General features: G+C 46.5%; 1 protein-coding gene across 1 annotated transcript in view; it reads right to left on the bottom strand.

Moving 5' to 3' along the window:
• Window positions 1–321: 321 nt before the first annotated feature.
• LOC129346375 (phospholipid phosphatase 3-like) overlaps window positions 322–26,208 on the bottom strand; it is a 38,549-nt gene continuing 12,662 nt past the window's right edge. The window contains exons 2-6 of the mRNA XM_055003723.1: window positions 17,423–17,580; window positions 15,343–15,623; window positions 11,793–11,850; window positions 7,217–7,393; window positions 322–1,113 (exon numbers count right to left, since the gene is read on the bottom strand). Coding sequence (XP_054859698.1) covers window positions 1,012–1,113; window positions 7,217–7,393; window positions 11,793–11,850; window positions 15,343–15,623; window positions 17,423–17,580 — 776 coding nt within the window. The 3' untranslated portion in view covers window positions 322–1,011. The remainder of the gene's footprint in view (window positions 1,114–7,216; window positions 7,394–11,792; window positions 11,851–15,342; window positions 15,624–17,422; window positions 17,581–26,208) is intronic.

Here is a 26,208-nt window from a genome sequence, read left to right as displayed (position 1 = left end):
TCTCCTGGGTTCGGTGGGGTAGCTACAAAAGTTGAGGTGTGACTCGACAAATTAACACAACTGGAAGTCACAAGGGAGGGAGGGTGTTGTGTCTTCACAATAATCAGAACCAGAAAACTGCTTGCTTAAATGAAAGCAGAGCTCCTCAGGTATCTGTGCCAAATACCAGATGTGGAATTGTTGCGTATCTGGGCTCAGCCCTGCACACCCCGGGCTAGAAGGAACTATCCGAGGCCCAGAGCAGGTGAAGTGGCAGAATGTCCTGGCTACGCTGTGCTTCCCTGCCTCCGCTTCCACCAAATCACTGTTATTAAAGGAGAAGATTGTCAGTACCATTTATTATAAAAATGCCATTCACATTATGGGAGGTGGAAAGGGGAGGGGGTGGAGGAGGGGTGCAGTACTTGGCAGTGCACTACACCACAGTACTGGCATAAATCCTCCGCGGTCTTCTAGATCCTCCCCCCCTTGCAGAGTCTGTGGTTCATTCCTTCTTGTGTATGTTTCGGTAAGGCACACAGTGACTTCTCAAGCATCTGAGACACATTGCTTGAGCACCAGAGTATCTGTTCTCCTCCAAGCAAGGCGATCGGAATGCCTAATATTTCATGGATAAATTCATACCTTCCACTGCCAAAAAAACAAGCTAGAAGAGATGGGGATCTCGAATCCAGACGGGAAGTGCCTCATGCGCTCAGATTCAAAGAAGAAACAGACCAAAGAGAAATCTTTGGTGCTGGCATAAAAGTGCCCCAGTGTCTCTCCTTGTCCTTTTTAGTGTTCCCAGCAGTGGCTTCAAGGTAGATATGAGAATCTCAGCCAGGAAACTGTTCCCTAGACAGCGGTGATGCAACTGCCATCGGTCCCATTTGGTGCCTAAGCAATCAGCAGTAGATACCAGGGTACTGGAGTCAAGGAGGGTACCGGTTTTCTGTGCACCCACGAATCCATCAAAACAGAGAGTGGCCTTAACCCTGCGTGAGCAGGAAGTAACCATGTGCCAGTCACCCTCTAGCAATCGGTGTGGCCATCTGAGCTGGGACTGTCCAAGATGGTGATGGGCGGTTGGTGGGGCTGGCGTTTGCGGCGAAACATGCTGGAAACGTGGAAGGCCTGGAAATGGAAAGAAGAGAAAGACGGAGTGAGAAACTTCCATAGGGTCCCTGCCAGGCCACAGCCTCATGGTCACTGTAGAGCTCTCAGTGCGCAAGCGCACGTGACCTCATGGTCACTTGCGCTCTCTCTGCCATCAACTGTGGACTCATTTTGGGCCCAGGAGGCCGAGCAATGGAATGAAAACGGTGGACAAATTTGTGCCCGTAGCCCTTTCCACAGCTGCGGTTGAAAGATCCGTTGCATGGGAGAGGGAGAGTTTCACCCCCTTGTGCCATCTGCTACCAAGGGAGGGGGATTATTCCATGAGAGGGGGAGCTACTTCCCCCTGCCTGCCACAGGTTGTATGGCATCAGGACCCCCAAGGGTTGCTTCTGTGGTCCTTTGCCACCATATTTAAACTTGGGGTTTGTTTCATTGTACTGGGTTCCCTTGGTCAAAGGACAGGGCAAAGTGTGTGTGTGTGTGTGTGTGACAGACAAACAGACAAGAGAGTGAGCACTCCCCTCCACTGTTCTAAGCAGAGACCCAGCAACTGCTTGTACTCAAAAGGGTCATTCTGTGTGTTTGTACACGTTTGTCAAATGATATTGGTTCTGTCGCATGGAGATGTTTGAATGAAGTTTTGTACATACTTCCAGGGCAGAATCCTACATTTCAGCTTTAATGTGGAATACAGTACAACTCAGCATCTCCTTTGAGCCGCGAGAAGTTACATGGAAAGGTAGCGTGTCTTTTCCTAGCACAAAACTCCATTTGAAGTTCAAACACCAGTTCAGCCCCAGCAATTCAGGGCCAAAGGGGGAGAGGAAAGATGGCAATATATACTGAAATGCAGTTTCTGAACAGAGGAAACCAATGTTGTACTTTACTTTCCAGCACTCCCCTTCCCCAGCAGTTCTTTCCAACCCCTGGGAAGTTAATTCCTAGGATGTGGGGAGCTGTGTGTATTGGGAGGCTACCGGGGAAGGGGGGACGGGGAAGGGGGTGAAATGGCATCTTGTCCTGATCTGTTGGCAGAGATGTCAAGATTTCAAAGACTTCAACTCCAAGATTTCAAAGCATTTCAAGATTTCAAAGACTTTCAACTCCAAGATTTCAGAGCATTTAAGAAGCAGGTGGCCATGACTGGGAATTAGTGGGCACTTGGGGCTAAAAACAGATCATCATAGAGGAACTTTAAAACTGTCCACTAGCGAGAAGGCCAACCACTGACGACTGAAGAGGCCTGCCCACTGCCTTGCAGCCATGAGAGCTAGAAACTTGTTTTCCTTTTTGGCAAATGAAAGCTGAGAATCTCCCCCACATTCTATGCACAGGCCTCTTTGTCAAAGAAACAACGGGAATGATCACCATGCATTTCTGCAGCCTGTCTTCAAACACTCAGGGCCAAACTACATGTGACGGCATCCTCGTGTCCGTCACAGGGACACCACTACTGAAAAGTGGTGTAGAAATGTTGCAAGGGCACAGCCAGTTCAAATGCTCTTGTTTCCCCCTTGCGCCTTTTCAAGTGCCGAAATGGCTGCGCCCCCCACCACAGCTGAAAGGGCAGAGTTGGGGACAAGAGATCCTTAGATCTCCAACTGTGAGTCCAATCAGGACCGGGCACCTATGGCATTTTTAAATCACTTTAAAATGGTTGTGGCGTTAGGGATGCCAACTCCATCATCGTAAATTGCTGGAGATTTTGGGGTGGTACCCAGGGTGGGTGGAGTTTGGGGGGGAGGGCACTCAGCAGGGATATGATGCCAGAGAGTCCATCCTCCGAAACTGCCATAGCCCCCAGGAGAAGTGATTTCTGCAGCGTGGAGATCTGTGGGAATTCCAGAACTCCAGGCACCTCCTGGAGGCTGGCAACTCTAGGTGGTGTCCCCATGGCAGACACGAGGATGCCGTCATGTCCAGCTTGGCCCTTAGAGCTACAGAGAACTCCTGGGCAGGCACCCTTCTTGGGACACCTCTCTTCATGGTAATCATTCCCTCCACTTCCATCGACAGCATTCTCTGGAGTGGTCCCAAAGCTTTTTATGTATGTGTATGCGCACATGAGGGTGGCTTCAAAAGCTACCATGTTCCTTCGGCCCCTGCTCCATTGATCCATACGTCACTGGACCCCTGCTCACTTCCAAACAGCCCATTCCTCTTTTAGAACAAGGGCTAAAATTACTGATAGTTAAGGCTCCTTAATTCTAGCCCAGCTCCTGGAGTTAGAATATAGGGCAGTGGCGAGGAATGTGATCTTCCAGGTTGGGCAGGCTCTCTTGGCTGCACTGGAGGCTGACGGGTGGGGCTGCAATCACAGGCGCAGGGCGGGAGGCTGAAGGATTTCCTCCCAGCTGCCTGCAGACAATGCTGTCAAGGGCGTGCATTTCCTTTCCTGCACCCAGCCCGTTCCCGTGCTCAGCTCAGCAGAGCGAAGCTACGCTACCCATTGCCTCATCGCTATCCCTGACCTTGCAGGGAAAGAGCAGTTGCAAGGCTAAGAAGCAGAAAAAGAGGAGTGGAAAGAGGGCTGCAGCATCTTCTCCCACAGGAAAAGCTCAAATATGTGGGCCTGTTTAGCTTAGAAGAAAAAGGCAACTAATTTGGGGGGAGGCGACAGAAGATTTTGATACCATGGAATAAGGTTGCCTGATTCCTGCTGGTGTGTGTGTGGGAAATGGTGGGGAAACAGGGAGAGCAACGGTGCAAAACGCTGCGGCTCGACTGTTATCAGGAGCGAGCAGGAGCATGAACATCACCCCCATTCTGCAGTCGCTCCATTGGCTACCCATCAGTTCCGTGCTCAGTTCAAGGTACTGGTTATCACTTACAAAGCTCTTCATAGATCCGGCATACCTACAGGACCGCCTCCCTCCCTATGTCCCTCCACGGTAGCTTTGCTCATCCGAACAGGGTCTCCTGCAGGCACCAAGCCTGCACATGGACGAAATCAACAGCAGCCCATACACGGGCTTTCTCTGTGGTGGCCCCTACCCTGTGGAACGGCTTGCCTGAGGAGAGCCCCACCTCTCCTGGCTTTCCGCAAACGATGCAAAACTGAATTATTCAAAAAGGCTTTTTACTCAGACTGGAGGGCTGTAATGTAGGGAGGGGATCTCAGACGATCTGCTAATGAATTAGGAACCACTATGTTGCATTGGATTCCTACTAATGCTACGTCTATGTAAACCTGTATCTATTTACCCTAGGGCATTGTTTATGGAAATGTTCCTGATACTGACTGTACTAATCTCACACTGTGTAATCCGCCCTGAGTCTCAGTGAGAAAGGCAGACTACAAATAAATAAATAAATAAATAAATAAATAAATAAAATGGGAAGCATCCGGACACCCTGACATCACTCCTTTTGCGTCCAAAAGGATGCCAGTGCATCGCTGGCAATGCGCCCGTTGCCGGCCTCATACTGTCCACTCTACACGGAATGGATAGAGAGCAACTTTTCTCAGAGGCTGATTCGTGTGTATCAAAAGCCCAGCATCCCCCATATGGACCATTAACAGACATGTTCTAGGAGTTCCCCACTGGGAACTGAATTCCCAAGTGTTGCAGGGGCGCTGATTCTGATCCCTTGGCGTACAGGGAGAGGGTGCTTAATTCCACCCCCCTGGCTTCCTGACCTGAAATGGCCCAGGGCGCCACTGTCTGCCCCATTGGAGAAACATTGGGACTGCGGTCAGCCTCCAGGGCTGACCGCAGTCCCAATCTGAATTCTGTCCCCACACACTGGGGAACTGAGTTCCCGGCATGGAACTCCAGGTGCACGTCTGATTCAAAGTCCCGGTAGTGGCCACAGGTGACTTTGTAACACGTGGATCGTCCCTCAAAATGCTGTAAATTGAAGTCACCCAATGACATTGATCCAAAGTAGGCTCTGAAATAACTACAATACTTCAAAACCAGTGCATGGAACTCACTACCACAAATGGCTTCATAGGTGAATTCGACACATCTGTGGAGGAGCCACGGTGTCTGAAGGAAGCTTCCATATCCAGAGGCTCCCTCTCAGTAGCAGATGCATTCTCCCACCATCCCTATATAAGGCCTTCAAAATGCATCTTTTCTGGAAAGCTTTTGGCACAACCCTACAGAAACTAAGCCCAAATATATGTAGCTGAATGGAGTAAATTCTTTCCCTGTTTATCTTACTTCCCCTCTTGTGGAGACACAACAAGGTGGGTAGCCGTCTTAGTCTGTCTATAGCAGTAGAAAAGAGCAAGAGTCCAGTAGCACCTATAAGACTAACAAAATTGGTGATAGGGTATGAGCTTTCGTGAGCCACAGTTCTCTTCTTCAGAAACTGTATCCAAAGAAGTGAGCTGTGACTCACAAAAGCTCACACCCTATCACCAATTTTGCTAGTCTTATAGATGCTACAGGACTCTTGCTCTTTTCCTCTCTTGTGGTTCTCTCGCCTCTCCATCTTGAGATTGTAAACTCCTCAGGGCAGAGACCTGAGTGTTCTCAAACCCTGTAGGGCTCCGTGCACATGGATGGAGCTAAACTAACAACATATTAATAAAACTGGGGAAATACGACAAAGGAAGGGCTGTTGCCTTCCTGCCCTGCTTGTGGCGTGACAAGAGGCACCGAGGGTTCAGAACAGGAAGCGGAACCAGGGAGTCCTGGAGTGTGATTCAGCACTGCACTTCTGAGATTGTCCAAGAGACTCACAACTTTGCAGCAGAACACTGCACGTGCCAGAATTTCACAGAGCTGCCGTAGAATGTGGCCTGGGCAGTGGCATTCAGCTTGGACCAAGAATCTCCGCTTTCTTGTGTTTTTAAAAAGATTCTATCCCTCATGGCTATAAAGATCAGCTCGGCAGGGCTGGCTGGGCTCTCAGATCCCAGAGTGACCACTGTGTCACTTCTGCAAATATAAGAGGGCAGGCCAGGATAAATAAATATCCTCACTAGGATAAATAATGCAAAACCACTGAAAGGCTGGTTGGTACTTGATGCAAAAGAAGAAGAACATTTGCTCAATTTGCATCTGGAAGTACAGAATTCAGCTTTTTTGCTTGGCCACAGAATTCAGACTATAAACCATGGAACTCTATTTTATATTTTTATGCCTGGGATGAGAAAGACAATTGTTAAAACTTACTATTCAGTTAAATATGAGTAAACATTTAATAAGGCATTTAATTGTGTCTGCTTCATATATTTATGTCATATAGTATTATGTATCATACATGCATGAAAACATCCACTCAACTTCCAACCAGTATGAAATTCACTTGCAATAAATTATTCTTGTAACAATAAAGTGCTAGTGCTTAACATCCAATAAATACATTTCATAAATACACAAATACATCAATAAATAGTTGAATATTGCACTCGCCCACATATTGTCACAGTCCCGAGGACCAAAACAGCATGCTGAGGAATACACGTATTAAAGATCCATATTTCCATCAATATATTTAGAGGATCATGCCGAAGTTCAATTTCAGGTCCAAAGTGGCTGTTGTATGTTTTAAAGCCAATTAATTCTTTCTTTGTAGAGCCAAGAAATCAATCAAATGTGAATGGCTAACGGGTTGTCTGGTGCATTTTTATCCCGTTTCATTGCTTTTCTCAAAGCAGTCACAATGTGCAATAATATCAATGTAGCTCTAACTCCTAGAAAGACATTCACAGTTTCCACACGTCCTTAAAATAGCACAAGACTCACGGAACACCGGCTGCTTCGTAGCGCTATTTCTGATGCAGGCAGTTATGAAGGCGCTACAAAAACGCCATCATGACGTGATGACATCAGAAATTGTGCGATGAAGCTGCCAGCGTTCCATGAGTCTTGCGCTATTTTAAGAACGTCTGGAAACGGCCATTGTTGCAAAGCTCCTGTATGAGGAGCCTCATGATTGTTTTTTCTTAATCGTGATACTCTCTGTTTGAATAAAATGGAATGAGGAGGCAGCTGGGTCCTGTCTCACCTATTGGATAAACCAGCAAAAATCTGCCACAACCCACAAAAATCCACAACCCACAACCAAGAACCTGTCCCCGCCCCCCGCCCTCCCGGGCCTGGCAGTCAGAGAGACACAGAGAAGGTCTCCATTGGGCAGAGAAGGGCAGGCACCAACTTACCACCCAGTAGGCCACAAGCGCCCCCTGCAGCAGCCCCACAGCCACATCAGATGGGTGATGCCGATAGTCCGAGATGCGGGTCAGCCCCGTGTATATGGCCACCATCAGCAGCACAAACTGGACCAGTGGCCGGAGCAACCGAGCGCCCCGCCAAGTGAAGCGTGCCTGGAGGTAAAACTGGAGAAAGAAGAGCCGGAAAAGGAACAGAAGTGAGCCGAGCCCAGAGACCTAAACTCGGACAAAAAGATTTGTCAGTCTGGTTTGTGACATCTTGAGCCTGAGGTGATGGGCATCGGCTTCTCTCCATGGAGCTGCTGCCCCCCTCCCCCCCTTGTAGCAAACAACGGGCCTTCTAGTGCAGTTTTCAGAGGAGCATGCGAGGGCACTTCTTGGAAGGAAGAGAAGGCCAGATACGGAAGGAGAAAGGGAGCCTGCTCAATACACGGACGAGCCTCAAGAAACTCAGCCGACCAGCGAGCGGCGAATTCCAGAACAGCAGCTGGAGTAAAGTCCAGTGTAGCAAAGCACCAAGGAATTCTCTGGTACCCAAAGACCAGCCAATTTATTGTGACAGAAATATTTCACAGGTAAAGATAGCAGGAGACAAAGAGCCAGCAGAGTAGAGATTTGGAGCAGGGAGATTTTGGTTGAAATCCTTCCTTAGCCATGAAGTTCCCTTGGGCTTTGGGCCTTATTTTATTTATCTAACCTCATTTATATGCTGCCCTTTCTCCCCCAAAGCATCTTACATCATTCTCCCCCTTCCATTTTGCCCTCACAATAACCCTGCAAGGTAGGTTGGGTTGACTGAGGTCAGGTTGAGGGTGTGTGACTGGCCCAAAGACTCCCAACAAGCTTTTATGGCAAGCCAGGGATTCCAGATCGTAGACCGACACTATGCCATGTTAGCTACACCACACTGAATTGATGGTGAGGATAAAATGGGGCAATGCCCATGTGGGCAACCCTGGCAGAGGCACCAGCCCTTTAATTTCATGAACGAAATCAATAATGTCTGACTTTGCAAAAACGTCACAACCTAAAAAAATTTTAATGAACAATTTAGAAATAATAGGATAAAATATAAATGGGGAACCTTGTTTAAACTGCTATTTAAATTCAAAGGACAATTTGGTGTAATAAAAAAAACCCAGGATAGAGAGAGATTTTGTGAACGAGATTTTTAAAAATAAGAGAGAACACCACGGTTTCCAGTTGTGCTGAATGACACTGTAAATGTAAAATAAATTAAAGAAATAGTACTGAAAATAATTTTGTGGAATGTTAATGGAATGAACAGATCTTATAAAAGTTGGGAAGTTTTTCATTAGTTGCAGTTATTATAAAAGCAGATTGTTTATTAATTCAAGAAATATATGTGAAAAGATACTCAACCCTAAATATTACAATATTCAAAGCTGGGAACTTTGTATACTGCTTCCTCAAAGCAAAATATAAAAGGAGCCGCTTCAAATGTAAGAATTTCCCAGGATTTGGTAACAGAGATTTTCCAGCATAAAGAGGGAACGTTTATATAAATAAATAAAGGTAATCCATGCACCTTTATATTGGTTTATGTTCCTAACAGAAAACAACCCTCAGTTCTTCCAAAATTTAATAAAAACTTTGATATGGTTTTCAGAAGGACAATTGATCCTGGCTGGTAGCTTTAATAATCTCTCTGATCATAATTTGGACAATACAGAAATTGGAAATAACTTCAATAAATCTCTGTGGAGATTTATCAAAGTTTTTAAAACTAGTGGCTAAGAGCTCTTGCCCACATCAGTCATGAACCTACCAGCCAAGCCTGTCTCATAGGCTGTTCTAGCTCCACCCCTCTTGTGAATTTCTGCTTCAGGAGTTCAACCTCTGACCCCACAGATGAAACCACCAGTCAAGAGGATCAGGGACACCAGCTGGACAGAACCGTCCTGAGATTCTCACCCACTTCTCTTTCCCCTTCCAGCCACACCCTGGCACCAGAACCCTCCCAGCAGGGAAGGGGCTCTGCTGGGATATCAGGCTAATCCTTCCTCTAAAGATAGGAGGATAAATTCAGCGGCTTGTCTCAGATTATTAGAAGTTATAATAATAGAGAAGAGAGAAACGTTAGGAATCAGTGGGACAAGCCAACGCTCATGAAAGGTCAACTTGAGATTCCCATTTTGGTCCAGCACAGGACCAAAATGCATGGACAGTGTCCCGTGAGCAACCAAACCATGCCCTCCGTCTCTGAAAAACTGAAGGAACTGGGTATTCCATGGGCCCTGGAGATCATTATCAGCAGTTTAGTTTTGCATAGGATGTGCTGGTGGAGAAAGGTACATAGCAATGTTTGCACACTCTGGGAACCGCAAAAGGAACCAAAGTTCTTGGCTCCCAGACTCTTTGATCTAAATCACCAATGCTCCGCTTTCCACCCAGAACTTAGGGTAAACACCATATCCTGGCTGCGAAAGCACTGACCCATCAGATCTTGTAGTTTTTTCTGACAGCAAACCACTCAACCAGCAATTATATTTCCTTCTCTGATAAAGGTTCCCAAGATGCTTTCTTGGTTTGTGTCCTGGCCTCGACACTCTCTCACTGATTATTCAGACAGCAACTCCACAGGCCTTCAGCTGTTTTATAGCTGGCTGAAGGCTTGGTGAAAAATTCCTAGTCTAACTCCACCCCCCCTTCCAAATTACAGTTATCTGGAGACAACTAGAATACAGAATTTAATTCTGTGATGTTAGACAGTGCCCCATGATGAGGGCTAGGAGGGGAACCCTTGAGGCACATTCCCGTTCTTAAGTACAATGGGAAGGCCCAGTCAAGTTGCCAAGCCAATGGAGGCCCAGAGGCAGGCTTACATCTATTGTTATAGAATCACAGAATCATAGGGCTTGAAGGGATCTCCAAGGTCATCTAGTCCAACCCCCTGAACAATGCAGGAAATTCACAGCTACCTCCCCTCCCCACACACCCCCAATGACCCCTGCTCCATGCCCAGAAGATGGAAAAACTGTCAGGATCCCTAGACAAACTGGCCAGGGGAAAATTGCTTACTGACCCCAAGGTGGAGACTGGCATTACAAGAAGGGGCCACGAGAACTAAGCACTGAGGTAACCCTTCCTGCCCTCCCTCTCATGATCTGCCCAGGTTCACAGGATCAGCACTGCTGTCAGGTGGCCATCTAGCCTCTGCTTAAAAACCTCCAAAGAAGGAGAGCCCACCACCTCCTGAGGAAGCCTGTTCCACTGAGGGACCGCTCTGTCAGGAAGTTCTTCCTAATGTTTAGCTGAAAACTCTTTTGATTTAATTTCAACTCATTGGTTCTGGTCTGACCTTCTGGGGCAATGGAAAACAACTCTGTGCTACCCTCTATATGACAGCCATTTAAGTACTTGAAGATGGTTATCACATCACCTCTCCATCGTCTCCTCTCCAGGCTAAACATACCGAGCTCCTTCAACCTTTCCCCATAGGACTTGGTCTCCAGACCCCTCACCATCTTCGTTGCCCTCCTCTGGACTCACTCCAGCATGTCTGTATCATTTTAAAGTTGTGGTGCCTCAGACTGAACACAATACTCTTGGTGAAGTCAAACCAGAGCAGAGTAGAGCGATACCATCACACTGTTTTCCTCTCCTCCATTTTATCCTCACAACAACACAGCGAGGCAGGTTCGGCTGAGTGTGTGACTTTCTGAAGGTCACCCGGTGAGCTTCCATGGCAGAGGGGGATCTGAAAGTCAATTCAGATCTTAGTCCAACACTATAAACTGCCACACAGGCTATCAACACTTAATCAGTGCTCGAGGAAAGGGACTACGTGAAAAGGAAGGGCTGGCTTTGGAGAAAAGGAATGCTTCTGACAGAATCGATTTCCAAACAAGTTTTCCAGTCAGAGGGATTTGAACACCCACACATACACCAAGTTGCCTCATGCTGAATCAGACCCCTGGCCCATCAAGGTGAATATTGTCCTCGGACTCCCCAGAGTTTTTCACATCACCTCCTGCCAGATCCTTTTAACTGAAGAAAGAAAGAAACTACCCTAAGCAGAAGCTGCTCCACGTGGTAAGCCGTTCTTGTGATTAGTGACAGCGTGGAGTAGCGGTTAGAGCACTGAACAAGGCCTGAAACTCCATTCGGCCGTGGAAACTTGCCGTGTGACCTTGAGTCAGTTAGCCACTCTTGGGCTAAGCTACCTCCTAGGGTTGTTGTGAGGATAAATGGAGGAGAACGATGTAAGCCACTCTGGGCATCCATTGGGGAGAAAAGTGGGGTATAAATGAAATCGATAAATGTGAAGCGGCTGCTCCCACTGCATCGTATATTTTCACTTAAAGGAGAAAAGAAGTTGCAAACAGTTGTGAGGACATTGGGGTTCTGCCCTGTGAATATGGCTGGGAACCTCCTAGGGAGCAGGTCGCTCAAACAGCAACGGGCAGATGTTCCTCTGCATTTCAGGCAGCCTGCTATGTGGATTAGGCCTTCCTTTATTTCCTCAGGCTTATAAGGTGGCTGGAAGCTTGACTGGAAAGACCCCTGAAGCCCCTTCATAAATGCCAGCCCAGGGACTTACCGCCAAGTACATCATGGAATACATGGCAAAGGAGGCGTGGCCAGAGTAGAATGACTTCCTAGAAGAGAAAAAAAAAGCGTTACGGTGTGATATGTGCTAGATTTTGGCACCAGAAAGGTCTGCTCGCAGGCCCTGACAGCTCCCTGTCCCTCGCCCTGCCTCCTTGAGATATCACTCGCGCCCACAAAGCACAACCATTCCCTCCTAAGAACATCAGTGGTCCCTCTCGTCCAGTTTCCTTTCTCACACAGGGGCCAACCAGTTACTGTGGAGGGCCAACAAAGAGGGTGAAGAGGCCGAGGCCTTGCCCTGATGTTGCCTCCTGACTGGTATTCAGAGGTTTACTTCTTCTGGAAGTGTAGGTTCCAATTAGGCACCATGGCTAGTAACCCACCAGTAGACCTATGCTTTAAGGTTGCCAGCTCCAGGTTGTGAAATTCCTGGAGATTTGGGGGGTGGAGCCTGGAGCGGGCAGAGTTTGGGGAGGGAAGAGACCTCCGCAGGGTATAATGCCGTACAGTCCATCCTCCAAAGCAGCCATTTTCTCCAGGGGAACTCATCTCTGTAGCCTGGAGATTAGTGGTAATTCCGGGAGATCTCCAGCTATCACCTGGAGGTTAGCAACCCTATTTATGTCTGCAGCCATCATTACATCCTCTGGTAGCAAACTCCACATTTGACAGCCAAGGATGAAGACCTAGGGTTGCCAGGTCCCTTTCCCCTCCCGCCGGGAAGTCAGGGTGCCTGGCACGTACCTCGTGTTGGGCATGAGGTCCTACTTTGTTCCGGGGCTGATGTGGCGACATCACTTCTGGAAGTGATGTCACCCGCCAGCTGTGTGAGCACTTCCACGCTCAACACGGGTCTGATTTGGCCCATTTGTGGTCCAAACGGGCCCCAAAGGAAGCGCAGGAATGCTCCCCGCGGCTGGAGCAACGCTGTTACTTCTGGAAGTGATGTCGCTACACCCCTAGGGAGCGTGCACACAGCGCATGTTCCCTGGGTGCCTGACACTGGCAGGCAACCTCCGGGGGGCTTACTACTTGAGGTGGCTAATCTTCAGGAGTTTGCCTACCACTGGCAGGTACCTGGGAACCCTATGAAGACCTCCATTGCTTGATGACATACCCATGCAAATCAGGGAGGAAAGGGCCTGGAAAGAGAAGGGGCTGTGGAGATGCAGGCAAAGGGTGTGTGTGTGTGTGTGTGTGTGTGTGTGTGTGTGTGTGCGCGCGCGTGTGTGTGTGCGTGCGCGCGCGCGCCTCTGCACTCTACACATGAGCATCCCTTGGGCTTTAAAAGCCAGCTGCTCCCCTTCTTTAATAACAACATTTGATTTATATGCCGCCCTTCATGACAACTTAACGCCCACTCAGAGCAGTTTACAAAGTTTTTATTATTATTATCCCCACAACAATCATCCTGTGAAGTGGGTGAGGCTGAGAGAGCTCCGAGAAGCTGTGACTGACCCCAGGTCGCCCAGCTGGCTTCAAGCGGAGGAGTGGGAGATCAAACCCGGCTCTCCAGATTAGAGTCCACCGCTTTTAACCACTACACCAAACTAGCTCTTTTTCTAAATCACTGGAACAGCTCTCTGTCGGACTGTAGATAATTGGGTTTATCGCAACTAGTTTGGCATGAATGCAGAACCTTCACTCACAGCGACACCCTCTACCACATTGGCCGTGTTGCCTCTTCTCCACGCAAAAAGCTAAGAGCAAAGTCATGCCTGATGGCAGGAGAAAAATATTCCTTTTTAAGCAGGGGGCCTACCTAACATGAGACACCGCTTTATCCAGTGAACTTGTTCTAGAAACAGGCCACTGTTTGGTTGGATCTTACAACATCCTGCTTCTTGTTTCTAATCATACTGTTTTGAAGGAAATAGGAGCCCACTGCAACATTTTGAAAAATTTACACTCATGACTCAGAAGATTTCCTCGGCTGGTTTAGGGTTTAGAGTGTCCCTGTCTCAGTTCACCATCTGTAAAATGGGAACAATTCATGACAACAACTGAATTCCACAGAGCTGCTGTGAACATTCAACAATGAAAGAAAGGCAGAGTTCAAATTGACCCAGAGAAGTTGGAGAAATGGATAAAACTTCTTGTAAAACCTTCATGCATCCCTCAGCCTTAGCTTTCATCCCATTTCTTTCTCTTTTTTTGGAGAGGGGTAAATTTCAGTATAGAAGTTGATGGTGCTATGGATCATTTTTACACCAATGGCACATATGGTGAAGGCCAGGACGAAATTAATACAAATGACATAATTAACAAAATTTAACTAAGTGCTGTGACATTTCTTATATTTTTTCCAGCACGTTTTTGCTGCTGTTCTGTTTCTTCACTACGAAAAATAAATACTTAATAAAGGATTGATAGTTTTTGGAAGCCAGTGAAAGGCCTCAACATAACAACTATTAAGTTTTTTAAAAATTTCTATGTCTTATTTGGAGGCCTGATTGGACCCAACAGCTGATTAGTAAAGTACATTTCTTTTCCTTTGGGGAAAGGTTTCATATCATTTGGTGTGACACAAAGGCTAAGTAAAAGCTTATGATTTAGAAATCAAACCACAGAATTTCCTGCCTGAGAGCCAAGCTACAAGTGACGCCTGACACAGGTTGGACACTTGTCAGCTTCCCTCAAGTTTTGATGGGAAATGTAGGCATCCTGGTCTTGCAGCTGTAATGGAGAGCCAAGCTGTAAAACCAGGACGCCTACATTTCCCATCAAAACTTGAGGGAAGCTGACAAGTGTCCAACCTGTGTCAGGTGTCACTTGTAGCTTGGCTCTGATCTATTGTGGCCTTTAATATGCCTCAGAACCCCTCCTCCAAGAGCCAAGGCAGCAGAGGCCCAAGGCATAGTGGGGGGGGGGGCACAAAGGCTTACTTTGCAGTGGTAATGAAGTATAACTTGACAATCAAAACTCAGAAATCTCTGCAATTTTGTGAGGCCAGTTCATTTGGCCATTTTCAGACATTGCTTTATCTTGTGAACGGCACTGGGTATTGTCAAATGGAAAAGAAGCACAGGTATTTTCTTACTACTAGTAGTCCTGGTAGAAGAACTAGTCCCATCAGCAGCAGCAGCAGCAGCAGCAGCAACAACACATTAAACTTAATCCCGACTACCAGGGCTTTTTTTCTGGAAAAAGAGGTGGCGGAACTCAGTGGGTTGCCCTCGGAGAAAATGGTGACATGGCTGGTGGCCCCGCCCCCCTGATCTCCAGACAGAGGAGAGCTTAGATCCCCGATCGCTGAGTGGCGCGGAGGGCAATCTCAACTCCCCTCTGTCTGGAGATCAGGGGGCGGGGCCACCAGCCATGTGACCATTTTCAAGAGGTTCCGGAACTCCGTTCCACCACGTTCCAGCTGAAAAAAAGCCCTGCTGACTACTGAGTTTCTGGCAAGGGCTCACACATCAACACAGGGTAAAAAAAAAAACGCTTTCGGTATATTTGATCTCTAGGGTGCTTTTTTTGTTATGTTTTGACCAGAAAATATGCTCCCCACTGCCCTTGGGCAAGAGTTTCCCAGTGCCCACCTTGCCTCCTTCTCCTCAGAGGGGCTGCCTGTGCAGTTGTAGTCCTCCACGTATCCCGCAGAGCAGTTGATGTGAGTGAAGTCGGGCCGACACAGAGCTAGGAAATGTGGGCGGAGGCGCCCCACGGCCAACTTGGCAATGTTGGTGAGCGACTGGCCCACCATGCAGCCAAAAAGGAAGGTGCCAATTTCCTTGTAGAGTGCCACCACGTAAGGGTTGCGAACGATGGCATGTGAACTGTGGGGAAAGTTGTGTACATGGTAGCTTTCGCCTAAGGTGATCTACAATGTAAGAAAGAACATAGAAGGGGGATTACAAACACTTTTGACACAAGGGGATATTTTTCAATGAATGCAGCAAGTTCTCAGTTTATAGACCGACCATGGATAAATTTTATTTATTTATTTATGTCATTTATAGTCTGCCTTTCTCACTGAGACTCAAGGCGGATTACACAGTGTGAAATTAGTACTGTCAATATCAAGGACATTTCCATAAACAGTGCCATAGGGTAAGTAAACACAATTTTACAAAGACATGGCATTAGCAAGGATCCAATACAGAGGTGAAGAAATGCCGAAACAGAACATAAGCAATTCTAGGGCTGACATTAGACCACATGAAGCACAGGTAGCTCATAGCGGCACATATCTAAGACAACAGGTAGTACGGTAGGCAACATAGTGGTGAAGTCTACGGTCCTTAACTCATTAGCAAAACATCTGAGAGTCCCTTCCTACAACACAAAAGCCCTTTTTGAATAATCCAGTTTTGCATCGTTTCTGTGGCTTATGTGGTAGAGAAAACTCTCTTCTCAGAAAGACTGAGCCACATTGTAAAGGGGATTATAACTGTAAGAAGAGATAGTATAAGGGAAAAATAAGGGAGGAAAATAAAACAGGGATCCTGCATGGAAAATAGTCCTGGGGCAGGCTTATGGCACCCAAGGTTGAGCAAGGCTGGCACAAGAAATCAGTAGGGGGTCTCAGACCTTTCAAACTGGGATCCACTTATTTTTTCAGGGTCCATTTGCTCATTACATTCCCCTTCCACAGCATAAAAAGAAAGAAATTCACATCAATAACACTGAACAAGATAATGGGTTGAATCCAGTAAGCAGTCAGTGGAAGGCGCTGGCAGCCATGGAGTTTCCTGCAACCCCTTCCCCACGCTGTCCTTTCCCACCCCAGGAACCTGGGGTTCCGGGACCCGCACGGATGGGGAGGCTGCAGTGGGGAAGGAAAGGAAATAGAACGCCCCTCTCTGTCTCTTCCATCAGTGAAGCTCCGTTTCAACCCTTCCCTAAAGAGTAGCTCCACAGAGAAGCTACTCTCAAACTGCACAGCTTTTACAGAGCAATCCTAAGAAGAGTTACTCCAATCTAAGCCCATTAAAGTCAATGGGCTTAAACTGGAGTAACTCTTCCTAGGATCGCACTGTTTGTCCACTTGGGTCCCATGAGCTTTGGGACAACATTTTCTTCGGTCAGGAAAGAACTATTACAAGTAGGGGAATGCAGGAGACCCTTTATTTTATTTTTCATGTTTAGCATTGAAAATATACAGCATGCCTGAGCAGTGTGGCCATTTTGCATACTGGTTCCCACTAGGGTTGCCAACTCCAGGTTGGGAAATACCTAGAGATGTGGGGGGTGGAGCCACTGTCCTCTATGTTCTGGATTGTATTCCAGGGCCGTTTCCACACGGCTTACCTCGTTCTGGAAAACAGCGAAATCTCGCGTGAAATCTCGCGAGAAGACGCTGTTATCGCATCTTCTTGCACGATAACAGCGTCTTCTCGCACGATTCTGTGCAAGATTTTGCTGTTTTCCGGAACAAGGTAAGCCATGTGGAAACGGCCCAGGAGATCTTCAGCCACCACCTGGCAGTTGGCAACCAAATCCCATTCCATAGTCTGAGAACCACAGCAGTTTGGGATGGGGGAAGAATCAGCCCATAGGTTGAATGCTGCTCTGCATCGGGAATCTGGCAAGCACACTTCCTCTCTCTGAGCATGATCCAAAAGGCCTGAAACAGGACGCGTGAACGTGGAGTAAAACCACTTTTAAGAAGTGACTCACAGCTAGACATGTGACGAGGATCCCCACAGAGATGAGCACGGAGTCGCTGATAGTCTCCACACGCAGTAGTGGGTAGCTGATGCTGCTGTCGTTGCAGAAGAAGCCGCGGCGCATGGGAGAGACCACGCCGATCTCGCAGAGGAAGAAGGGAATGGAGGCTGCAGTGAAAGGACAGAGAGAGAGCAAGGGAGATTCGTCAGCATGGAGCAGATATCAGGCCATTCTGCTCTGGGGTGAAGATGGAGGACAAGGGCTAAATGAGGAGCACATCACCTGAAGTCCGGTACACCAATGAAAAATAGTAAAGAGTCCAGTAGCACCTTTAAGACTAAGATGCATCTGACAAAGAGAGCTGTGGTTCTTGAAAGCTTATGCTACAATAAAGTTGGTTAATCTTAAAGGTGCTACTAGAGTCTTCACTATTTTGCAACTACAGACTAACACGGCTAACTCCTCTGGATCAAAGAAAAATAGTAACCTCTATAGAGAAGCTACTCCCCACATAACTGCTTTTTATCCATGTCTTTACTAAGGCTTCCACTATCTCAACCTAAAGATCTATCTTTACTCTTGGATAGCTTTCAGCAATTAGTTAAGACCTGCCAAACAGAAACTTGTTCTTTGAACAAGTTTGTTTATCAGTACAAAGATTTATAGGGTTCTTCTGGCAAGACACACAGAAACCTTTTAGAGTTGATTTCTTTTTATTGAAATATACTCTAGTCTTTTAAAGAAGCAAGATATCAAAACATATATGACTATTAATATAAATCCTACGAAGACAGAACACAGAAAAGCAATGACTTAGGATTGCTAACATTTAATAATTAACTCTAAGTTTAAACAATCAAAATGTCTATGAAATATATTAAGATTCCTATAGCAGCAAAGGAAAGATTCTCACCTAGGTCCTTATGTGATTTCTTCCAATCAAAACTCTGACATACTCTCTGAATTGACATGTTTTATAGGTTATCTTATGCAAAAACCTAAGATCCTTTTCATGTGATAGCATAGATAAACTATGATTGGTTTAATGCTTAATTAAATATTCATTTTTCTACTGTATAACATCCTAATTAGCCAAAAAGTGCTATTATATCCAACTTGCAAAACAAAACTATAAATCTGTGAGAAATGACAGAAAGAGTTAAGTTAGTAGATCACCATTGGTCCATTCTATGATTGGAGAACATTAATCTAAATAGTGTCCACTATTTTTAATGAGCTGTCAAAGACGAAAGCACACCTAGGTTAGTTACACAACACTGAAAAAAACCACAAGACAGTTCATGCAAAGTACAGAAGTTCATGTAGAATACATGTGTATTGCTTTGTTTAACGTGCTTTAATCTACAGCACTGCAACATCCACATTGTTTCCCACTCTCATGTGACCAAGAGAGGAGGAGGACACACACACACACACACACGCCTTTTGCACTATACATGCTTTTGGCACCTAAAGCTGAAGTCCAGGGTACCAAGTACAGCAAAGGAGCCACACATTTTCAATATTATTTCCACAGGTTTTGTTTTCCAGGAAAGCCAAGCTTTCAGGATGCTGAACTCTGTCCTAGATACCAAATTCTGCACAGGTGTGGTCCAGGAGGGCACAAATATAACCCACACAGCAATATTTAAGAGTTGGCTTTTGGCCCTCACTGCCTTCTGGGAACGGAGTGATGCATTTCCATTTCCAATCCAGCTACCTCCAGGGCGCATGGGATTTCTTGGTGAAGACAGATGTAACATATTTAGTCTCGTGCATCTCATTTGGAAGCACTCTTTCTATGTTCAGTCCAAATATATATCTTTCCACTCAAGCTCTGGGGCAGGGAGGGGAGGACGAAACTCAAAACGATCCTGCATGTTTGCAATGGAAGCTGTTTGGTCACATGGCACAGCCTGAGATTCCACAAAAAGAACTTCTCCTCCCCGTGGTGCCTGCAGCTCTTCTGGGGGATGAAAAAAACAGATGGCTGAGCCAGTGTTTGTTTTGAGGGCACGGACTTCTCCCTGCCACTGAAACTGTGAGGCTGGAGTGTAGGCCTGGCCTCCTTCAGAGTCATCACTTGAATCTTTTTATCATTATTTATTGTGAGGATGTCCTTACAGTCCACCAGATGTTTGGGTGGGGGCTTTTTTGGTCAATCACCCTCTCGGATTTTATCAAAGAATCTAGGAATCAGTGAGGTATTGCCTTAGTATGTGGCATGTTCCAAGTTGTCGTATTATTATCATTATCATTATTATTATGACGATGTCATCACAGCCCACCCGATGTTTCAACTGGGGCATTTTTTGGTCCACCACCAACTCAGATTTTATCCAAGAATATAGGAGTCAGTGAGGTATCGCCTTAGTATGTGGCATGTTCCAAATAGTTGTATTATTATTACTATTATTACTATTGCTGTTGTTGTTATGTGCTGTTATCACAGTCTATCAGATGTTTTGGCTAGGAGTTTTTTTGGTCTATCATCAACTCAGATTTTATCCAAGAATTTAGGACTCAGTGAGATAACACCTTAGGATGTGGCATGTTCCAAGGAGTCGTATTATTACTATTATTGTTGTTGTTATATGTTATCACAGTCCACCAGATGTTTTGGGTGGGTTTTCTTGGATCCATCACCAACTCAGATATTAGACAATAATTTAGGACTCAAGTAGTCGAAAGAGGATGATGATGATGTGATGTTATCACAGTCTATCAGATGTTTTGGCTGGAGTTTTTCGGGTCCATCACCAACTCAGATTTTATCCAAGAATTTAGGACTCAGTGAGATAACACCTTAGTATGTGGCTGTTTGCAATTGTTTGATTGTTATCCTGTCTACTCCGATAAAGCTTAGATATTTAGTTAGTCCTTTTGGAATTGCACCAAGCGCTCCTATCATGGCTGGAATAATCATTATATGTTTCTCCCAGAGAGAATGAACTTCAAAACATCATTATCATCATTATAGCCTGAATATCCCATACTAACCTGTCTCTTGCCTTGAAAACCCCATGCATGAGGGGTCTCCACGAGAGGGTTACAATTTAACTGCACTTAATAATGCCCTGACCTGGATAGCCTGGGCTAGCCCAGTCTCATTAAAACTTGGACGCTAAGCAGGGTCAGCCCTGGAAGACCACCAAGGAAGACAAGGGTTGTTGCGCAGAGGCTGGCCATGGCAAATCACCTCTATTTCTCTCTTGTCCTGAAAACCCCACTAGGGGGTTGCCCCAAGTCAGCTGTGACTTGATGGCAAAAAGAAAAATTGTATCTGCCTTCATTCAATGATACTTCCTTTGCTGCTACCTTATTTATTGGCAGAAAGGCAACCTCAGTGGCCAGCAGAAACCTTCGGCCAGGGATGAACTTTGGGAGTATGAACCTGGGCAGGTGGAAGCTGCATCTCCCAGTGCTAGTAAATGGACCGCCCCATCCTGTCCCTGATGAAAGGACATGGCTGCAGGGAAAGAGGAGGGAGTAGCAATGGGATTTTGTATCTGGAAGGCTTCTGGGAGCCAGCCTCGGTAGGAAAGCCAATTTGAGCCTTTCCGTCCCAGCCAAAGGGATGGCCATCAAACTCCAAGGATCCAAAACAGGAAGAATGGCTACAAATAATCACCCCCCAGCCCAATCTAGAAAAAGATGCTCCCTGTTAATGGCAAGTGATGCCTGCCACAAGCACGGGATTAGAATGGGAAGCCCTGGATCATGGAGCCTGGCTCTTTCTGTCTTGGTTCTTGGGACTATGCAAGGTAGGTTAAAAAGAGAGGCCCTTCAGTGAACTGGTTAAAATGAAGATTAAATTTCAATTAAGACCAGCGCTCCAGTCTTTGTACCCCACAGACTCTCTTATTCCGGACCCTCTGGAGAAACATCCATGCCGAAATGCAGCCGAAAGTCGAACCTGACATTGGAAGCCAGTGGTTTCAATATGTGTTGATCCTCTCCTACTCACATGGCAGGTGAAGGCCAGGGCTGGACAGTCTAAGGAACACCAAATAGTAATATCTTCTACTGACAGGAACGAATAAACTGAGTTTTTCCCAAAGAAGGGATTGAACTGAGAAATGCTAACATGTATTTTTCCCAATAAGCTCTTTCCTGGCTCCTGTTGAAGTTCTCCATTGTTCCCTCAACAGGTTCCAAAGTCTGCCAGTTTTTAAAAACGAGAAACAATGCCCATTGTGTGAAAAAATACAACGGGCTCTAGAAAACTGATTCAGTGGGCCCCCTTCCGGCGGCAAGCAGGCACTTTGCAGTGGCCTGGAGGCCAGAGTGGGAGGGCGCTGAGGGTAAGCGCGGGGAGAAGTGCTTAGGCCGTCAATTCAGCGGGTCCCCTCCTAGCGGCAAGAGGGCGCTTCACAGTGGCCTTGAGACCAGAGTCGTCAGCAATGTGCCCGTGCGAGGATAAAAAGTGAGTCGTCACCAATGTGGTTTGCCTTTTATATAGTAGGATAGTTTAGAGTATGTAGCCATGTTGGCTTGTAGTAGAAGAGCAAGACTTGAGTCCAGTAGCACCTTAAAGACCAATACAGTTTCCAGGGTATAAACTTTTTCAAGAGTCAAGGTATCTGATGAAGGGAGCTCAGCTCTTGAAAGCTTATACCCTGGAAATCTTGTTGATCTTTTAAGGCAATACTGGGCTCAAATCTTGCTAGTATATAAAAAGACTGCCTTTTAAAAAAATTATTAATAAGATTAAAAGCCCAGTAACAAGGGCAGAGAAATAGACGAAAAAAGGAAAGAAAAAAGAATACAAAGAGAGAGAAAAGAACAAAAATTGAAAATAAAGAAAAAGAATACATTTCATTTTCCATTTTTCTCTACAACACCTATCATATTTTTAAAAACATTATACTTTTAGTTTTAATATCTCCAATATTTACCTTTTCAATACTGCCCTCTTTTATTTATTTTTCCAGATTTATCTTCTTAAAAATCAAAACCATACATCATCAGTTCATTTTTCCTCGTCTCACACAGAAAGTCAATAAGGGATTTCCAGTTAACCATAAAAGTAGACAATGTTTTATCTCTGATCAAAGCTGTAAGTTTAGCCATCTCCACTAACTCCATGTAAAAAGACTGCTAAGATCCTCCAGGTCAAGTTTAAAAAGTCATCCCATGAAAACAAAACATTACATTAGAGAAATTCATGGAAGATGCATCTAGCAAAGTCTATCGGCTCAAAAGGGAACCTCCATTCTCAGTAGCAGTGCGTCTCTAAATGCTAGCTCATGGCACACGGCATCTCCTTGGAGGGAAAAACATGCAGAAGACATAAATATTAAAGTCCTTGAAGGAGTGTGGCCCAGCAAGGGGCACTTTAACCCAGTCCAGTTGGCACAGACAGCTGGGCACAGGAGGAGCCAAGGCAAAGAATGCCAGGCACTCGGAAAATCAGGGTTTCTATGTCAACCATCTAAGCCTGGTGGGGACAGTTGGGCTGGGCATGCACGTCCTGTGAGCTTTGTAACCAGTCTCTCTCTTTTAAAAACAATTTTATTCTGTCTTGTCAGAAATGTGTAATTTTTAATAATGGCAAAGAAAAAAAATCAGCCACACCTGAATAGCTAAATAACTGATTAACAGAATGCAGTGGTACAATTACCTAAACAAATACTGCTGTTGCGCCGTAAAAAACTGTCTAGGGCACATACTAACCAGCAGGGATCCCTAACCCTTTATGTTTTTACCTGTCTTCACTGTCATCCTAGTTCTCTGTCCTACTAAAATTTTATGGTTTCTGTGCTTACTTAGATATAAACATCTTGAGACAGACTGAGAAACTGATTCAGTTTGTGAACATGCTGATCTAGGGGGGCGGGGGGAACCTCTTGTTTTTGCATTGATCAGCCAGAGAAGCCCCCAAAGAACACGACGGTATGTTTTCTGCTATGCATTTTGGAAATTTAGGAGAACTAGCTTGCTTGTATATAACTCGTGCGTACCACTTTTTTTGTTCTTGGTTTGTAAGTTAACTTTTATAAGCTTTACCTTTCTATATATAAAAATATCTTTGTACCTTTTGAGCCTTTATTATTTTTTTAAAGTCAACAGTTTCCCACTGGAACTCAGCCGCTCTGCCCTTTTCAGAAGCAGCAAAGGGGCTGTGTGTGTGTGTGTGTGTGTGTCCATTTACCCAGCACTCAAGGGGTCGGGCCAGGGGCCAATCGCTCCACCAGGGGATTCCAGAGGCAGGAACTGAACTTGAGCTTTGCTGTCTCCAAAAACACCTCCTCTCATGGATTGCCACACATCTAGCCAGCCCCCCTCCTGGATGGGATCAAGAGAGGGAGGGGTGATTGGTAAGTGTGGCCGGGAGAAGAGGGCAGCATTTATTTGCTTCTGACTGGGGACCAGACAATTGCTGGTGCATCAGAAAACTGGGTCAGCTCTTTAGACCAAACAAACGAGAAGAGTCCCTTTAAAGTCCCACACATGCAGGCAAGCTAAATTCTCAGTGCAACCCCTCCCTTTGGTATTATTGTTGCCCAAGATGCCCGAGAACACTAGGCTCCATATAAGGGGTCCCACCCGCCCCCCCAAAACAGGCAGGCCTTCTTTGCTGGCTCACAACCAACTTTCCATGTCCCCACCACAGCCCCCTCCCCAGAACCATTACTGCCACCCAGCACCCCTTATATGGCTCCTCAGCATTCCCTGACACTGGGGGACGTCTATTAATACACATGCTCGGGTCTGTGTGGAAGCATTCCCACTGCCTTTCTTGGCTGGCTTCCCAGAGCCAAGGGCTCAGGTGCCGTGGGCGAGTGGGGAGGGGCATAGCCCAGGAATCCAGTGCCAGGCCTCTTTACTTCTCCGACTGCTGCCATTTGGCACTGCCACCGGATTTGTCTTCCTTTCACTGGGGTTGGATGCCATTCTGCACACACACACATACCCCTGTGCAAGCCCTGACACTGCCTCGGCTGAGTTCCCAGCCCTCTGAGAGAGCTGCAGACTCCAGTTCTGCACAGAGGGCTGCTTCACATGCCCTCTGCTGTCTCCACTCTGCGGGGTGTTGGCTCCTGGTTGGTAGAAGCAGGCAGCGGCCTGCCCAGCCCCTCTCCCGGCAACACCCAAGAAAGCAAGACTCGGCCTGTGAGGTCTCCTCAGTGCCAGGGGATTCCAAAAGCAGGCCAGGACTGAACAGGACTGGGGGAGGGGCAAGCCCACAGATCGAGGCAGGGGCTGCTGCAAGCAGGATTCCAACCAGGAGGAGCCTCTGGACCTGTTTGCTGCTTGGTTCCCCTCAACCCAACTGAGATCAACATGCTAGCAACACAGAAAAGAGTGGGGAGGGAGCTCTCAACCCAAATATTTCCTCAACAAGATCCAGGTTTGCCTGAGCTAAATGACTTGTGGGCATGCTGTACCCATTTCACAGGCACCTTATTTTTGAACTGAGGTTGCCAATTGCTGGTATACCAACATTCTACTGGGCTATGGAGCCTTTCTGTGAGGCAAGGGGGACGCTTTTTTAAAAAGTTTTTAGTACGGTAGACCTTATAAATTTAGGTATATGAAATAGCAGAGATGATAACATTTTTTAAAAAATTATTTTACACTAGCAACAGAGTCCGTTGTGAAAACAAATACGACGGGTTCTAGCAGTGGGGCCTTGGGAAGGGCCCCACAGCCGCTGTGCAGGAGGTGGGAAGGCTGGGTGGGGTGGGACAGGGCTCCCCTATGCTGCACCTCCCTTCCGGCTCCATGGCCCCCCAGAGGCCTCCTGTAACAGCAGTAACAGCCTTTATCGAAACATCTCTTTGAACCATTTCCCCATAGTACAGCTCTATTACCTGTGTAATACCTGTGTATGAAATGAGACATGATGCTAATAAAACAGACCTCTCTCTCTCTCTCTCTCTGTCATCATTGTTGGACAACTCAAAGAACTGCTTCAGCGATTTAGCTTGTGGAACTTACTGCCACAAGATATGATAAAGTCAGCACCAGTTTTGGACAGGCCTTTGAAAGGCTTAGATGGACCCAGAAAACAAGAATTGCTCTTCCTGTGGTCATTAGCCATGAATCGCCAGGTCCAGACACATCAGGTCTTAAAATGCCATTCCAAGTGGTCTGCTTGGAATCCGACTTTCCTAGGGCTTATTCCTAGGAAAGTATTCTTAGGATGGCACTGTTACACCACGGTCCTAAATTAATCACACCCTTCTAGGCCCACTGACTTCACTGGACTTAGGAGGGTATAACTCTACTACAGGTGGCAATGAGCCAGTTTGGTGTAGTGGTTAAGAGAGCGGGGCTCTAATCTGGAGAGCCAGGTTTGATTCCCCACTCTTCCACCTGAAGCTGGCTGGGTGACCTTGGGCTAGTCACAGCTCTCTCAGAGCTCTCTCAGCCCCACCCACCTCACAGGGTGTTTTGTTGTGGGGATAGTAATGACATATTTTGTAGACTGCTCCGAGTGGGCATTACATTGTCCTGAAGGGCGGCATATAAATCGAATGTTGCTGCTGTTGCTGTTGCTATTAGAATTTTCCTTGTGTTTGCCTTCAGGCCCCTCTTTCGGGAGGCATCGAGAAGGCCTCTCTTAGACTGGAGGTCAGTTGCAATTCTGGGAGATCTCCAGGCTGCACCTGAAGGTTGGCACCACTGATGGTGGGAGAGGGGGAAGTAGTACTATGGTGCTACTGGGGAAATATTTTTCCCACCTTCCAGACACTTTGGCTGAGGAAGGATTATGGAACAGCTGAAAAGCAGTAGGATTTGGAGGGCCTATCTACACTACAGACTCGCTTTAGTTTTAAACCCGTTTA

This window comes from Eublepharis macularius, chromosome 19 (assembly GCF_028583425.1).
Source record: "Eublepharis macularius isolate TG4126 chromosome 19, MPM_Emac_v1.0, whole genome shotgun sequence".
Taxonomy (NCBI): Eukaryota; Metazoa; Chordata; class Lepidosauria; order Squamata; family Eublepharidae; genus Eublepharis; species Eublepharis macularius.
The sequence above is the reverse complement of the archived record's forward strand: the minus strand, read 5'-3'. Positions and strand labels throughout refer to the sequence as shown.